The sequence below is a fragment of the Quercus lobata genome, chromosome 3 (assembly GCF_001633185.2).
Source record: "Quercus lobata isolate SW786 chromosome 3, ValleyOak3.0 Primary Assembly, whole genome shotgun sequence".
NCBI lineage: Eukaryota > Viridiplantae > Streptophyta > Magnoliopsida > Fagales > Fagaceae > Quercus > Quercus lobata.
The window spans coordinates 17,566,170-17,583,273 of record NC_044906.1 but is presented as its reverse complement, the minus strand read 5'-3'; the positions used below and the strand labels follow the sequence as shown (position 1 = coordinate 17,583,273).

Genomic DNA, 17,104 nt, shown 5'->3' with positions numbered 1-17,104 from the left:
GAATTTAATTTACGTGATTCAAAATTATGTGACACCCAATTAATATTTCTCCACACATTTTGTATATAATCAATTCTATACCAAAACAATGTTTCACAATATAGGATTAGTGATATGCAAAATCAATGAATGGCTCCAAAATTGTATTCACAAGATAGATTATTTTATGAGAATCAAACCTCGTTTTATTTCCTAACCGATTATCAAACATTAACAGATTTAGTAACAATTCGTTTAATCAATAATGAATATCTCAGATCAAGTGTTGGATTAATTTATTTCGCTTCATGCCAATCTATAAAACCAAAAAACAATAACACACAAAAACAGAGGGACTCATAAGCATACAAGTGCAACATCAAAAAATACAATGAAAGAGAAGAGTGGATGAAATCCTAGGAAAAGTAGTGATACGGGTTGTGTGGGGTACGGGTAACTATATTCCAACCAATATGCTTGACCTAAATGCCATAACCGGGTAGAGCATTTTTTGTATTCTATTTAAGTTCAATTACAAATTACATCCCTTAATTTTGTCTAAAATGTGATTTAATTATATAACTTTTGATTCATTCCATTACTCTCTGTAAAAATTGCACTGGTCTCTTAAAAAACCAACGTAATTTCGATTTATCATCGATTTTTGATATAATAAATAATAATAAAAAAAATCATGTTATAACTGATTAAGACATCAAATAAAAGAGATTATCCTTCACACAACGTCATTTCCTGAGATCTACCAATTTCCTGGAATAAATAAGTTAAATTGTTTTCTCTATCTTTGAAAATAGAAATTCTTACCATATTTTAGTTTTTTATTTTTTATTTTATATATATATATATATATATATATATATATAAAGTATTGTGCTTATCTATTTTTGGGGTGTTCGAGGACCGAGAAGAATAAGAGGCAAGGTGTAATGCACCCACTACAAAAAAACTAGACTATTGCGGTGGTTTTTTTGCGGGTGCCAAAAATGCCGCTATATGTTGCCTATTGCGGTGTTTTTTGGGACCGCTGCTATACATAGGGTCTATTGCAGCGTTTTTTAGGACTGCCGCTATAGGATAGTCTTTTGCAATGTCCTACAATAGCGGGACATAAAACCGCCGCCATATATATATTTTAGAGGTGGTAACGTAGATATAGCAGCACTCCTAAAACCCGCCGCAATAAATACACATTTTGCGCAAATGCTATAGCGACGGTAGAGAAAAAATGCCGCAATATGCGAGCTATAGCTACATTTTGTATGACTACCTCAATAGGGACTCCTTTTGCACCGCTATAGACCTTTAAATTTCCAGCCCCAAAATTTCCCTCTGTTATTTTCATCTTCCCTCTTAGGTTTTTACTTTTCCCACTTAATACACTTTTCCCACTTATCATTCTCACTCTCACTCTCTCTCAATTCGAAACTCTCACTCTCTCCAAACTCTCAATCCCAAATCCTTGTCGAGCTCCGCTCTGCTCCGCCACCAACATCTCCACCCTCCACTCTATCCCCGAGCTCGACAAAACCACCCTCCACTCTGTCCCCAAGCTCAACAAAACCACCCTCTGCTCCGTCCTTGAGCTCAACAAAACCACCCTCTGCCACCAACATCATTCCGATTCGTAAGTTTTTTAATTGTTTTTATTTTGTTTTTTAATTTTTTAATTTTTAATTTTATTTTTGTTGATTAATCTGTACTCATTGTGCAAGGAATCCTGCTTCTACATCCATCTCCATCTCCCAATCCAAAGGTACTCTCCCTCTCTCTCGATTCCATCCCACTCAAGGTTTGGGTTTTTTTTTTTTTTTTTTTTGGGTTTGGTGATTTTAGAATTTAGTTTAATTCATTGGTATTTAAATTGGTACTTAATTTACTTATTAATGTTTTTGGTTAATTTCTGAGATCTATCTTGGTAATTTAATTGTGTTTTTTTTTTTTTTTTTTTTTTGGTGTTTGAATTGTTATGTTGGAGATATGATGGTGAATACTATACAAAAATGTGATGGTTCTAAGTTTTGTTTGAAAGTTTAAATGAGCTTAAAAGTGTCATGTAAGTGATTTGGTTTTGAGCTTTGGTGTATGCTGCTAGATCATTTCAGGTTAGTCAGGTAAAGGTAGATTGAGTATCTCAGCTGTGAACTTGATAGCATTTTAGTTTATACTCCCTGTTTGGTTTCCGAGAAAACAAGAAAAGAAAGAGAAAATGTGGGTTTGTTTGGTTGGTTTTGAAATATTGCATTTTGGGTTTGTTTGGTTATTGAGAAAATGTGGGAAAGGAAAAGATATATTGGTGGTTCCTGGTTGATTGTATATGGGGTTATAGCATTTGGGATTGTGTTTCTAGTGAATTTGATTTTGACTATGTGGACTAGAAGAAAGTTCATTTTCTTATGCTAAGTGAACCAATTTGTTTTAAATTTATAATCTTTTGGTTGCAGTGGTGCCTATCAATGTTGTCTTAATTGGTACCAAACCATTTATAAAAGCACATCTGACCCGAGGAGTTAGTCTACCTGAGAAGAGGGAGAGGGCTGTAGGAGGGGATCGGTATAGTGGGAGGAAGCTTCCTGAAAGAGTATACCTTCCCCCCTGCATTGAATGCTCTGTAACAACCTTATCAGCTGTATTAATGAGGAAATGATCCCTGAACAGTGTTTTCACAGCTAGCAACCCTTTCTACCACCTTCAGCAGAACCCTGATGGGACAAGTATCTAGAGAAGAACTATGGAGTATACAGGTGGAGGGCTAGGATGTCGAGAAGGAGGATATATAAGAGGAATGAAGCTTTACAACAAAAGGGGGAGACCTTTTGAGAAAGAGAGAGAAAAATAGAAAAGGGAACAATGTATAGCTTGATAAAAACCAGGGTAAGACATCTACAAGAACTCTTCCTCAGAATTGACTGAGGAGGACTTTTTTCTTATCAACAACTATTTGGTTTGCTCTCCCTTAGCTAATAAGCACTTCACTGGCCTTAGGCTTAGCTTGCAACGATACTTAAATTGTCTTCCCACCTCTATATAAAATAGTTCTATTGTTTGGGCTTGGGTATAAGTGCAAGACACTACTGATCTAAGTGGGTTTGGGCTGCCAGATCCAGTCCTTACAGTATTGTTTATTTGTATTGTTTTTTTAAATTGTTCCATTTTGATGATATTGAAGTTGGTATTTGTCATTTGATTTGTTGTTTTGAAATTTTCTGCTGGGTGTGTTTGTTTGATTACCAAGAAATTGGCATGAAAGTTAAAAGAAAAATAAAGGAAAATAAAAAATAATACACAAATGACACATAAGTTGATGTGACTTTTTCTAAAACCAGTTAAATATTTTCTTAATTGTGATTAAGTGACATTTAAGAAATTTATCAGCCATATTAACATTTTTTATGAGTTAGATCATGATAAGGAGCACACTGAAGTGGAAATATAAAGAGTATGGATTAATTGACATAGACGTTTTTCTAATGACCAAAATGAAACTATCCCTAAAAGTCAAGAACTAAAAGGCGAAATACTAATGATTTATCTTAAATCTATTAACATGAACAAAATATTGTTTGTATTTTTGATAAAATAAGTTATTATTCTATTTTTACAAAATTAATGAATAATTTATAATTAGAAAGGTTGTGTATGCAAAGCATTAATCTACCGGTACAAATCAATAATGATAAATCATTAATTTTATAGCATGAGAAATATTTTTATATCAAATGTTGAGACATGCGATATCACATCATTACTAATGAAGAGTTAAGAGATACATTGTTATAAATAGAAAACCTTTAATCCTTTATCCTCTATTTGTGATCAGAAAGAGGGGGAAATTGGCTATAGTATGGAGAAGATAAACGAACGAGTTCGACAATATGAAATTAAAGAATATAGAAGATCATTTAGAACAACGAAGGTCATGGCTCAATGTAATGAGGCAATGAGCACAAGAATATAGCACAAACCCAAAAATCGTGAATCAATGTAAAAAAGATCAATTGAGTCAACAAAGAGACATAGCTTCTCTTGAAAAAGAGGAGACACTACTCAAGAAAAGGCAGACTCTCATTGTATTAGGTATTATGTATCAAATGCCAAACCATCCCTTCCTTGATTCCTCATCTAGAGCTACTTTATAAATTACTAATTAATAAGTGGTAGAGTTTACCAAAGAAAAATGAAAAGTATATATTCTCCCTAAATCTTGCTTTGAGAAAAATTGAAGAAATGGGTGTTTATATGTATGTTTAGGCTTCATATTCATTGCTACCTAACCAATCTCTATATTTGATTAATCATTTGTGTTTCTTTTTTAATTTTTATATTACTCACTTGTGTTATTAGAAATAACGTAGCATAAAGTACTAGTTTCTTTTATTTTTATTTCCTATTTAACCGATCCAAATTTTATAAGTTCCAACCCAATGTTTTAAAATTTTTTATGATTAGGGTTGTCTAGAATCATCCAAAGACCCGACCCACCTGAACAAACCAACCAGATCCGATCCAATGCCGGCCAACCCGACTACTCCGGCGGTAGGTGGTGGATCTTCACCACTAGAAATCGACTCTGGTGGGTCAATTTCGGTTTCCCTACACTAAAAGCCAAAAAAACTTGAACCGACCAAAAGATACACAAATTCTGGCAAAAATTTCCAGAATCCGGTGAAATTTTCCAGATTCTAGTAACAATTTTCTAGATTCCGACAAAAAAACCTAGATTTTGGCGATATTTCACTTAGATTTGGTGAGATTTTGACTGGATCTGGCGAAATCTCATCGAACCTAGTGAGATTTTCACCAAATCTGGCAAAATATCATAGAATCCAATGAGATTTTCGCCAAATGTGATTTTTTTTCACAGTTTTCTTGCCGTCTTCTCAGATCTATAACTCTGACTGCCACCCGTTGAAGGTCTAATCTGCCCGACCCGACTACTCCGGCTGTGGGTGGTAGGTGAAATTTTCTGCAACCAGATTTCAACGAGTCGATTCTAGATTGGGCACAAACCTAACCCGGACTGACCCGTGGACAACCCTAGTTATGATGAAGATTTCTATTTGCACATTGGAGCATAATATTTCAATACCAATACATTTTAGGTCCGGGAACAGTTAGGATCATGTTATACTTAGCTCCATTTGTTTTGAAGTAAAATATTTTCACATGCATTTTACAGTGTTTGTTTTGTGGTAAAATATTTTTAGTCAACAAAAACAACCAAGGAAAATTTGTGTAAAATGTTTTACACTTGAAATGTTGGTAAAACATTTTACATTTTGTGCACTCCTTCAGTCCCAATACTCTACCTATCTCTCACACTCTCTTAGTAATCTCCCCAAACCTCAGCCCACCATGGTCCTTCCCTCCCACCCATCATCGGCTCCACTGTAGGCACCATCCATCACTGACTCCTCCCTTCGCTAGTGTTATCCATCACTGACTCCACTTGTAGGCACCACCCATCTCTTACATTTATTTTTTTCCTATAATCCTCCATTGTTGTCGTCAGCTCCACCATTTCTTGGCCACCTCCACCATTATCAGCTCATCCATAGATTCGTAGTTCTAATTTTTTTTTTTTTTTCCCCTTCACTACCGAGTAGGTTTACTGATTTGGGTTTTTGCTTCGTTTAGGTCAAGCGTGGCTACCTTTGTGGGTTCTCATGGATGGTTAGGATGGATTGTGGGTTATGGTGGTGGTTGGGTTGTGGTTCATGGTGGCGGAGGGTGGGTAGCTAAAATGGTTTGTGGGTTGTTGTGGTGGATGTGTTATGGGTTGTGGTGGTGGTTAGGTTGTGGGTTGCGGTGGGTAGTTGAAATGGTTGTGGTTGGTTTATCACTTACCGTTGTAGTGGACCCCATTAGGAAGAGACATTGAGGATCTTTGCTTGCTGCTCTCTCATCCATGTCTCTACAAGTTGTTGTATTCCCTCCATTATTGTATACTATTTTGTCCGTACACAATCATAGAGATTTGTTTAAAGAGAGAAGAGTGTTTGTGATTGTGATGGAGAATCTCTTTATGTGTTCATACTTCAATACAAGCATATGTTGTGGCTTCAATTTTTTTTTCTTTTTCTTTTTTAATATATATATATATATATATATATATATATATATTTTGGTGGCTATGTTATGGGTTGTGGTGGTGGCTGGGTTATAGGTTACGGTGGGTAGTTGAAATGATTTGTGGGTTGTTGTGGTGGCTATGTAGTTGTGGTGATTGGGTTGTGGGTCGTGGTGGTGGCTGGGTTGTGGGTTGCAGTGGGTAGTTGAAATGGTTTGTGAGTTGTTGTGGTGGCTGTGTTGTGGATTGCAGTGGTTAGTTTACCAGTTTTTTTTATTCTTTTCCTCTCCAATCTATTTATTTAAGTGGTCAGTAGAGTGGTGGTGGTTTGGTATGTACCAATATGGTGGTAGTTTGGGTGGCCGATAGATTGGTGTTGAATTGTTTCTTGCTTATTTTGTGGTGGTTACTTGGATTTGATGGGCTGTGAGATTAGGAAATTTTTTTCATGGTTACTTGAAAATTATTTCTTGCCATTTTCATGTAAACAACCAAACATTGTAATACAAAAATATTTTCAGTAAAATTTTTTATATATTTGAAAATATTTTACTTCGAAACAAATGGATCGTTAGTGTAAGTCTGTGTTCATGTCACACCAAAGGTTTTAGACTTCCGGAATGGGTTTGAAAAGGATTTAGAGTGTTTGGCTAGAGAGGAAAATGGTTTCTCTAGGAAATTTGTGTTTGCTTGAGAAGAAAAGTTTGTGTGATGGAATTGGAGTGGTAGGCTGGGGGTGTTTATATAGAACTCGGGGTGGATTTGATTATGGTAAAAAAATATTGGAATTAATGGTAATTAACAAATAATTCCATGTTGGTGTGGAAAAAAAATATATAAGCCAGATGGGTCTAATCGGTCCCACTTTTTAGTACAAAGACAATCCCAAAGAAACCGGACTCTTACATGTGGCAGCCTGCAATCTGATCTAACGGTAGAGGCTTCATGAATTGGATAGTGCACGAAATGGGTAATAATAATGAATATAGAATAGAATAAAGTAGATGATTCTATGTAGGGCTGTTATTGCAAAGTCCCAGAGTATTTTTCCTCCCTCTCGAGGGGATTGTTCCACTCACTAGGGGGTATACTCTTCTTAAAGAGGGAGAGAGTATAATTCAGGACTATACTATAATTTTCCTATTATAGCTATTAGCGAAGGCAGTCATATATCTCAACGGCTCAAACCCAAGGACAGAGCTAGGACTTAAAGCTAGGAGGGCAAGAGTACAAACAATTTTTTTTTTTTTTTTTTTTTTTTTTTGAAACTCCAATAAGCATTCATTAGAAATTAGGTTTTTTTTTTTTTTTTTTTTTTTTTTTTGGGTGTCTTGCATGTTGTCAGATGTGTGTGGGTGTTCACTTGGACTTACGTTTGTTATTGGTAAATTTTGTTGTTGTGCTTGTTAAATTCATTTCAGATTTTAGATCAATAAAATATTTTATAGCCTTTAAAAAGATTAATAATATTGTTGACGGGGTAAAGTGTAAATCATGTACAAAAATTTTAATGTCATAATAACTTATCGTAAGCAAAGTTTTGAATTATGTTCCGTTCCGATTGGAATTGGCGGAATTTTCCGTTCTAGTGAAACAGACTCCTATTTTCTGTATCACTCAAAATTCTGGTCTGTGCTGGCATAAACTGCCATTCCGAGTGAGATTCCAGTGTTCCGTGTGAATTTAATGCTTCGGTCCAAAATTTTGTGAAATCTTGATCCACAGATCTGAAGTGAGAAAAAAAAATGTTGCAGGAGATCTAAACTCTGACGATGAAGAAAATGAAACAATTAATTTAATGAGCCACCGACCCCATGGCGAGATTAAAAAGAAGAAGAAAGAAGATGAGATGAGTCTCAGTTTCTCAGATATTAATGCGAGGAAAAAAAAAAAGGAAGGTAAATGTAATGAGAAAGAGTGAAATCACGTGGATGGATCAGGTGGGAGTTGAAATAGGATAGGAAAAGTTAACAATGAGTTGAAACTTAAAAATCAGCCTCCTTGGAGGTTCCTGTTTTGCAAATAACCCAAAGCAAGTTTACTTTAAAAAAAAAAACCATATTTGAGTTTTTTTATCAAAAAAAATCTCTCATCTCTTATTTGATTTTGAAAAAATACATTTAATTCAGGCATAAAAAAAAAATATATATATATATATATATATATATCTGGTGTGTTATCATGAAATGGGGCACCGATACATACCGACATCAAAAAATTTCATTTCAGTAACCACTCCGGTGCACTCTCTGAAATGGAATTCAATACTTTGATCGTTAATGCTCATAAATCGTAGAATACAGTAGTATGTGTCGTATCGTAAAATCGTACATATTGTAGGATACATAGATATGTGCTTTAAAATAGATTTTTTTTGTTACTAAACTTTGTGCTTTCATTTGAATCCAACAAGTTGTTAGACTTGTTTTTAATAAAAATTATTACGTTACCTAATTTAACCTCATATTTTAAAAATCCAACCGTTGGATCACATTTTCTATTTGTTTTTAACATGCATTCCAATTTTCTTGCCAATCGGGTGTAATTTACCATTTGATCATTAAACTAATCTTTTATGCGTTATTTTAAATTACAAAAACTTGAATTTAAACAATTGATTGATGACATGACTATTAGTCTTTGATCATCTTGAAATTTTGTATGCATGAAAAATATATGAAGATAATGTAATCTAACGGTAAATTTGTCAAAATTCACATTGAATTAAGAAATATATCGTTGGGTTCTAGTTACAATTAATGTAACTCTAAAAAATGTTACACCAATCAATAACTTATTGTTAAATTCAAATTTTGAAAATCCAACCGTTGGATCACACTTTCTATATGTTCTTAACATGCATGCCAATTTTCATGCCAATCGGGTGTAATTTACTATTTGATCTTTAAGTTAGAAGGCAAAAAAATAGAGGGAAATTTAAATGTCTATTGCGGCGGTCCAACCCGCCGCAAAAAGGAGTACATATTGCGGCGGGTCATTGACCCACCGCTATATCTAAGTTTAATGCTGCTAAAATAGGTCTATTGCGGCGAGTCATTGGCCTGCCGTTGTAGTACGTCGCAAAATACTAGAGCTATTGCGGCGGGTCAATGACCCACCGCTATATCTAAGCTAAATGCTGCTAAAACAGGTGTAGTATGCCGCAATATACTAGAGCTATTGCAACGGGCATATAGAACGCCGCAATAGATCTCATGTACAGCGGCGGACCAAAAAAGCGTCGCAATAGGTGACATATAGCGGCAGTTTTTGCACCCGCCGCAATTGCTCAGTTTTCTTGTAGTGATAAAACAACATGTTCATAGTTTTTGTTTCTCTCTTTCTCCTACAAAATTTGAACTATAAACTTATACTTCACTTTCATATTTGTAAATTTTCTTTCTATAACATGAATAAGGAATTAACTAGTAATATAATTATTTTTATTTTTGTCATTATTGTTATAAGTCAAAGGAGCTAGAATGCCAAAAGGAGATATTTTAAAAATTATTAAAATAAAAGAACAAGAAGAGACAGTGAATATAATGTTGATATGATGAAGAAAATTTCAAAAAATAAATAAATTTGTAAAATGATGAACATGGTAATAACACTGAATTAAATGAAGTTGATTAGGCAAGATAGGGAAAATAAATCATTACTTGGGTTTATTTGTCATGTATTATCATTTTTGAGTTTAATCAATTTGAATGTACTTGTTACAAACATATGTTAATTTGATTTATTTAATTAACTTGTTATATATTATTACATAATTAATGTTTAAATTAGTTATTAGTTAAACATATCACAGATTTATGACAAACATACATTTTATATATATGTATATTTAGAAATTTTTTATGTATATGTATTTATGTATCTAAGAATCAGCTTGGACGATAAGGTTCCTTGCTCCTAAAGCCTTTTCTAGACTCAGCCCTGTTAGCAATGTTTTGTATTCTGCCTCGTTATTTGTTGTTATGAACTATAATCTGACTGCATACCTAAGTGTTTCTCCTTCTGGAGGTATAAGAACTACTCCTGCTCCTCCCACTTTCTTCGTGGCTGACCCATCTATTTGGACCGTCCATATTTCCATGGGGGGTTCTTATTCCTTGCAGGGATAAGTGAATTCTGCAATGAAGTCCACCGGTACTTGGGCTTTGATTGCTGCTCGAGGCCAATATTCGATGTCAAACTGGCCTAATTCAATTGCCCATTGAATGAGTCATCCTGCTGCATCTATCTTGTTCATCGTCTTTCTTTTAGGCTGGTCTGTCATGACGACGATGGGGTATGCCTAGAAATAAGGACAGAGCTTTCTAGAGGTGACCAATAATGCGAAAGCTATCTTCTCCATCCTTAGGTAACTTGCTTCTGCTCCTTTGAATGTCTGACTGGTATAGTAAACTAGCTTCTGAACATTCCCTTCTTCTCTGATCAATGCCGAACTTACTGCAATCTTGGATACTGCTAAGTAGAGGAACAACTTCTCTCCCACCACTAAGGGGCTTAATAGAGGTGGTTTCATCAAGTACTCCTTTAACTTGGCAAGGGCTTCCTCGCATTCGTCATTCCATTGAAAGGCTTTTTTCAATACCTTGAAGAATGGCATGCACTTGGCTATTGCCCTAGAGATGAATCTATTTAGGGTTCAACTTTCCCTATCAAGCTTTTTACCTCCTTCACTATTTTTGGTGATTTGACCTCAATTATTGCTTTTACTTTGTCTGGATTTGCCTCTATTCCTCGTTGGGACATCATGAATCCCAAGAATTTTCCTGAAGCAACAACAAAAACACACTTTGCAGGGTTTAATTTCATATTGTACTTACGTAGTGTATTGAAGATTTCTTTGAGATCATCCAAGTGGTTGGCTTCGTCCTTGCTTTTCACCAGCATGTCATCCACGTATACCTCCACATTCCTTCCAATCTAGTGAAAGAACATACAGTTCACAAATCTTTGGTAAGTGACTCCTGCGTTCTTCAGTTCAAAGGGCATAACCTTATAGCAGTATAATCCCTGGCTAGTGACAAATGAGGTCTTCTCTTGATCGTCTTCGTCCATAAGAATTTGGTTGTATCCAGAGAATAAATCCATGAAACTCAATAGCTTGTGTCTAGCAGTTGAGTCTACCAATTGGTCAATCCTTGGCAAAGGGAAGCTGTCTTTTGGGCAGGCCTTATTCAGGTCTATGAAATCAATGCACATTCTGCACTTGTCGTCGCTCTTTTTTACCATAATCACGTTTGCTAGCCAATCTGAATAGAATACCTCCCTGATGAAATCAGCCTCTAGTAGCTTCTCTACTTCCTCAGTCACAGCTTTGTTGTGTTCTAATGAAAATATTCTCCGTTTTTGTTGTATAGGTTTGCACTCTGGGTTGACGTTGAGACGATACTGTATGATCTTCCTATCAATCTTGGGCATATCCTCATGTTTCCAAGTGAAAACATCTTGGTTTGCCCTTAGGAAAGAGATCATTTTCTCTTTCTTTGAGGCTAGGAGTATTGTTTTGATCTTCAATACCTTTGTTGAATCTCCTAGGACGATCTCAATTTCTTGTGGTATTTTTGACGATTCAGGAATGGGTTCTAGTTCATTCATTACCCATGTGTGGTTCTCTCCCGATGCTAGGGCAACTTGATAGCATTCTCTTGCCAGAACTTGATCTCCTTTGATCTCTCCTATTCCATAGGCTGTTGGAAACTTCACCTTCAAGTGATATATTGATGTCACTGCTTTTAGTTTGTTGAGTGCAGGTCTTCCCAAGATGATGTTGTATGTTGAGGGGCAATTAACTATAAGGAAATCAATTTCCTTGGTGACTTGTGCTGAGTAAGTTCCTGCGATCACAGTTAGAATGACGATGCCTTTAAGGACGATTCTATCCCCTGTAAAGTTTACCAAAGGCAAGGTGAAAGGCCTGATCCTTTTCTTATCCAACTTCATCTACTGAAATGTGGGCAAGTAGACGATATCTACTGAGCTTCCGTTGTCAACAAGCACAAGGTGGATGTTAAATTCTTCTACTCTGAGCATGATTACTAGCGAATCATCATGGGATTGTTTGATGTTGTGAATGTCTTTCTCAGAGAAGACAATATCAGGCTCGTCATTTTTTGGCATATTCATTGGAGGGACCTGCGAATGGATGCTATTTATTTCTCTCCCTTGTGCTTTTTTCAAGGACTTCAACATTTCGCCTGTCATCTATCCTCCCGAGATCATCTTTATTTCTCTTGTAGGGAGTTTGCTATCCTTTGCCTCTGGAGTTCTGTCCTGGTCGTCCTTCCATTGGTATCTGTATGCCTCCGTCTTTCTAACGTATTTTTGCAACTTCCCTTGTCGAATTCAAGTTTCTACCTGGTCTTTCAAGTGTCTACACTCATTAGTACAATGTTTGTGGTCCTGGTGGAATCTATAGTACTTGCTTTTGTCCCTTTTTTTCTACTGGAGTGCTAATTGACTTCGGCCATTGCAGGGAAGGATCGTCTTTTATCTGCATAAGGACTTGCTCAATTGGCATTATTAGAGGAGTAAAGTTGGTGAACTTGGGTTTCCTATCTAGAAGCTCCTTCTTTTTCCCTATGGTTTGTCTGCCACTTCATGTCTCCTTCTTCTTATCCCAATTGCTATTTGTTCCTTCGTCTCTCTTCCTTTTCCTTTTCATCTCCTTTGCAAGCATTGCATCCTCTGCATTCATGTATTTCTAGGATTTACGTAGCAACTTCACTACTGTTTTTGGTGGACTTATAGTGATTGAAAAGAAGAAATCTCCCGGTAGCAATCCTGCTTGGAAGGTTGTTAGGATGACTTGATCTTCAAGTTTGTTTTCCTGTAGCAGTTCCTTATTGAACTGAGTGACGTACTGCCTTAGTGATTCTCCTTCAGCTTGTTGAATGTTGAGAAGATGGCTAGCTAGCTTTTTGTGCCTTTGCCCCCAATGAAATGACGAATAAAACCCTTGTTGAGTTGTTCAAAATCTGCAATGGTTCCTGGGGGTATCTTACTGAACCATACTCTAGCTGCTTCCTTCAGCATTGTTGGGAATGACCTACGTATCACTTCATTTGGGGTCATCTACAATAGCATCAGCATCTTGAATGATTCAATGTGATCCAAAGGATCCTAAGAACCGTCATATGACTCCAATTGTGGGAGACGAAATTTTGGCAGGAGCGGACGGTTCAGTACTTTAGTGGTGAAAGGTGAGTCCGTCCTTCGAATCATTCCATCTCGATTCTCTCCGCCTTTGTCCTTCATATCACTTTTTAGTTCGTCCATCTCCTTCCTCATGTTATGGAGATCATTTTCCATTTTAGCAGAATCTTCTTCTGGAGTTCTATCTTGCTTATTGGCTTGAGAATTCAATTCTTCTTCATTTTGGTTTTCACCTATTCACCAACGTTTTTCTTTTTGAGACTCCATCGTCATTCGTAGCTCTTCATTTTGGCGAGTCAACTCTTCCACATTAGCCAAGAAGGCTTGGATTTGTTGTTGTTGCGTAGCATCTGGCTGAGGTCCGGTTTTTGCTTCCATTTTACACTTTGAGGAACTCTTTTGTCATTGGGAAAGATGGCTTGAATGATTAGCATTCCCCACAGACGGTGACAAACTGATGATGCAAAAAATCAATAGTTGAGCTCATCATCATAGAGGATGGACGGTGCTGTGAATGAGTCTATAGATGAGAATCCTAAAAAAGGAATTGAGGGGAAGAGTAACACGCCGATGTGGCGTCAGCCAAACCACCTCCGATGCTTAAGCCAGTAAAAGAGAAAGATTCTAAAGAGAAAATGAGTTGAGAGTGATTTCGTAGAGTATTTGTGTGTACTTTTAACTTCTATTATCTTCTCTTTTATAGTTATGTGCCTCATTAATGGGCAATGATGTGTTGCATTTATGCTCAACGGCTAGTGCATTACAGAATCTTTGCTTGGAGATCACAGCTGATTCTGTGACCGTTGCTCCGTCCATTACGTTTCTTCATCAATGTGTGTAATAAATGCGTAACGTCTTCTTTGGGTGAATGACGATCTTCGTGGAATGACAACCATACATTTCTGATTCATCAGTAGTTATAGAAGATAAGATTAAATCTTTTAACTTCTACAGTGACAACCATACATTTCTGATTCATCAGTAGTTATAGAAGATAAGATTAAATCTTTTAACTTCCATAGTAGTTGTAGAAGTTATGTTTGAACTTTGTAACTTCCATACGGTTTGTGGAAGTTACCAATCAAGTAACCACTCGAAAGCTCACTACATAAAGACTCATCCACATCAAACAAAAGTAAGTTTTTCGTGACTCCTAAAAAGTTGGAACTCTAGAATTTAAGAGAGAAACTAACTAAAGCATTGGAGGGTTCTTAGCCGGTCCACCCCATTCACCTTTGATCGTGTGTTTTTCTTTTCAAGCCTTCCAAGCAATTACTAGTCCATTGAAGCCTGGAGCATTCAACCTACTAATTTTCTTTGCATCATCAGTTGGCGCTGTCTGTGGGAAGGATTAATTTTGTGTTTTGCAATTTATCTTTCTTTGACAAAAGGCGGCATGGTTCGGACGAGATCAATGGCCACTAGTCCAGGCCACCAGGAGAGTAGGAATGCTTCTAGTAATCCCCATCACGATCGTCAGTCAGCACCTGTCATGCAACCACCTTCCATCCAACATATACAGTTCATGGCAGCCACCATGGTGGAATTAACTCGTCAGAACCAAGAGTTGACTAGGGAGATTAGTCTAAGGAGGCAACGACATGAAAGATACGCGGAAGGACAAGACCAGAGTTAAGAAGTTAAAGAAGGAGAAAATGCCGAGCCCAAGAACTAGTCAAGGGGTACTGCTTCACGAAGGGTGCCACACTTGGAGAGGGAGATGGATCAGATAAGGAAGGCCATGGACGAGATGAAGGAGAACATAAGAAAGACGAATCCTGTAGATGATTTAGTTCATCAAACAGACTCTCCTTTCATGGCTTCCATCAATAGTCATCCCTTGTCTCCTAAGTTCAAGATGCCTTCCTTGGACTTATATGATAGAACGCGCAGCCCTTTTGATTATATCGCTACTTTTAAGACTACAATGCACCTTCAAGGGGTTCCAGACGAGATTATGTATAGGGTCTTTCCTACTACCCTTAAAGGGCCAGCACGAGTGTGATATAGCAAGATACCTCCGAACACTGTGGGTTCTTTCAAAGAATTGAGTAAGTTGTTTATCAACAATTTTATTGGAAGACAAAAGCATAAGCGTTCCTCGTCCAGCCTGTTAACTATAAAGTAAGGGGAAAATGAAAGCTTGCAATCCTTCATTACTTGTTTCAACAGGGAAGCCCTGACAGTAGACGAGATGGACGACAAGTTGTTATTGGCAACCTTCCATAATGGAGTTAATTCCGATTTATTCATCCATAAACTTTATGAGCAAGAGCCTCAAACCATGGCTGAACTCGTCCATTCAGCCCAAAACTTCATGAATGTAGAGGACGCAATCATAGCTAAGAAAAGGAAAAAAGCTGAGCGAATGGAAGTAGATCTCCAGCGCCATCCGGAGCAGGGTCCTCGTCCAAAGATGGCCTAGACGGGAGAGAAGAAAGATCAAGACAATAAGAAGGAAAGTTCTTTAGCACGGAGTCAGCAATATACGCCCTTGAACATGCCACTTGAACAAGTGCTTATGCAAATCAAGGATGATCCATCCTTGAAGTGGCCAGAAAAAATGAAAGGAGATCCCAACAAGCACAATAGGAACAAGTATTACCGCTTCCACAGCGATCATGGACATGATACGGACGAGTGTTTTGATTTGAAGCAGCAGATAGAGAATCTCATCAGGCAAGGAAAATTGAAAATTTTTCTTGGACGAGATCACAAGAACGAGAAGTTGAAGGGAAAGATAGAAGAGTCGCCATGACCCCCACTTGGAGAAAGTTTTTATAGGAGAGACCTCGATAGGACAATCTTCCAAGTCAAGGAAGACGTACTTGAAGGTGGTGCAAAACGTCCAACTTTCTGGACGATCCCCAAGGATGAGGGTAACGAACAAGCAAGCCATTACGTTCACAGACGAGGATGTTGAAAGGGTTCACCACCTACATGACGATGCGATCGTGGACTGTTCATCGTCATACAACGCTATCATTGGAAGACCGACTTTAAATAGTTGGAAGGCAGTAACATCTACTTACTATTTGTTTGTTCAGTTCCCAATAGATTACAGAGTAGGTCAAGTGCAAGGAGAACAATTAGCCACCAGAGAGTGCTATCTAGCCATGTTGGCCTTGGACGAGCATGTACAGATGATGAGCATAGATGAGAGAAGGGTTACCACGGAGCCCACGAAAGTGCCAAAAGCCGTTCCTTTGGACAAGAGTAACCCCGAAAAGTTTACAAGGATTGGAGCAAGCACGGAAAAGAAGAGCATTGATGTGTTTGCATGGAGTCACAGGATATGCCAGGTATTGACTCGAGTGTCATCACCCACCGTCTGAACGTGTATCCTTCCTCCAAGCCCGTATGTCAAAAGAAGAAAGTTTTTGCTCCCGAACGAGATAATATCATTAAAGAAGAAGTCCAGAAGTTGACAATGGCAAAATTTATCTGGGAAGTTTATTACTCGGACTGGTTGGCCAATGTGGTGATGGTCAAGAAAGCTAATGGCAAGCGGAGGATGTGCGTGGACTTCACCGATTTGAACAAGGCTTGCCCAAAGGATAGCTATCCATTGCCACACATTGACCAACTGGTGGACTCAACTGCCGATCATAAATTGCTAAGTTTTATGGACGTCTTCTAAGGCTATAATCAAATAAGGATGGATGAGGTGGACCAAGAGAAGACGTCCTTCATTACCAGCCAAGGCTTCTTTTGCTACAAAATAATGCCCTTCGGTTTAAAGAACGCGGGGACAACTTATCAAAGGCTGGTTAACCATACCTTTCGTCCACAGATTGGACGGAATGTGAAAGTTTATGTAGATGATATGCTGGTAAAGAGTTTGGACGAGGAAAAGCATCTAGACGA

At 37.4% G+C, this 17,104-nt stretch overlaps 1 protein-coding gene and 1 non-coding gene across 2 annotated transcripts in view; both read right to left on the bottom strand.

The window, feature by feature from the left end:
* Nucleotides 1-12,025, bottom strand: part of LOC115980462 — a 19,527-nt gene extending 7,502 nt beyond the window's left edge. The window contains exons 1-3 of the mRNA XM_031102709.1: nt 11,078-12,025; nt 10,906-11,005; nt 10,751-10,851 (exon numbers count right to left, since the gene is read on the bottom strand). Of these exons, the coding sequence (XP_030958569.1) occupies nt 10,751-10,851; nt 10,906-11,005; nt 11,078-12,025 (1,149 nt within the window). The remainder of the gene's footprint in view (nt 1-10,750; nt 10,852-10,905; nt 11,006-11,077) is intronic.
* On the bottom strand, nt 214-298 carry LOC115983051. The gene has a single exon (XR_004089856.1). It is a non-coding gene; the product is annotated as a small nucleolar RNA snoR31 (small nucleolar RNA).
* Nucleotides 12,026-17,104: the final 5,079 nt, after the last annotated feature.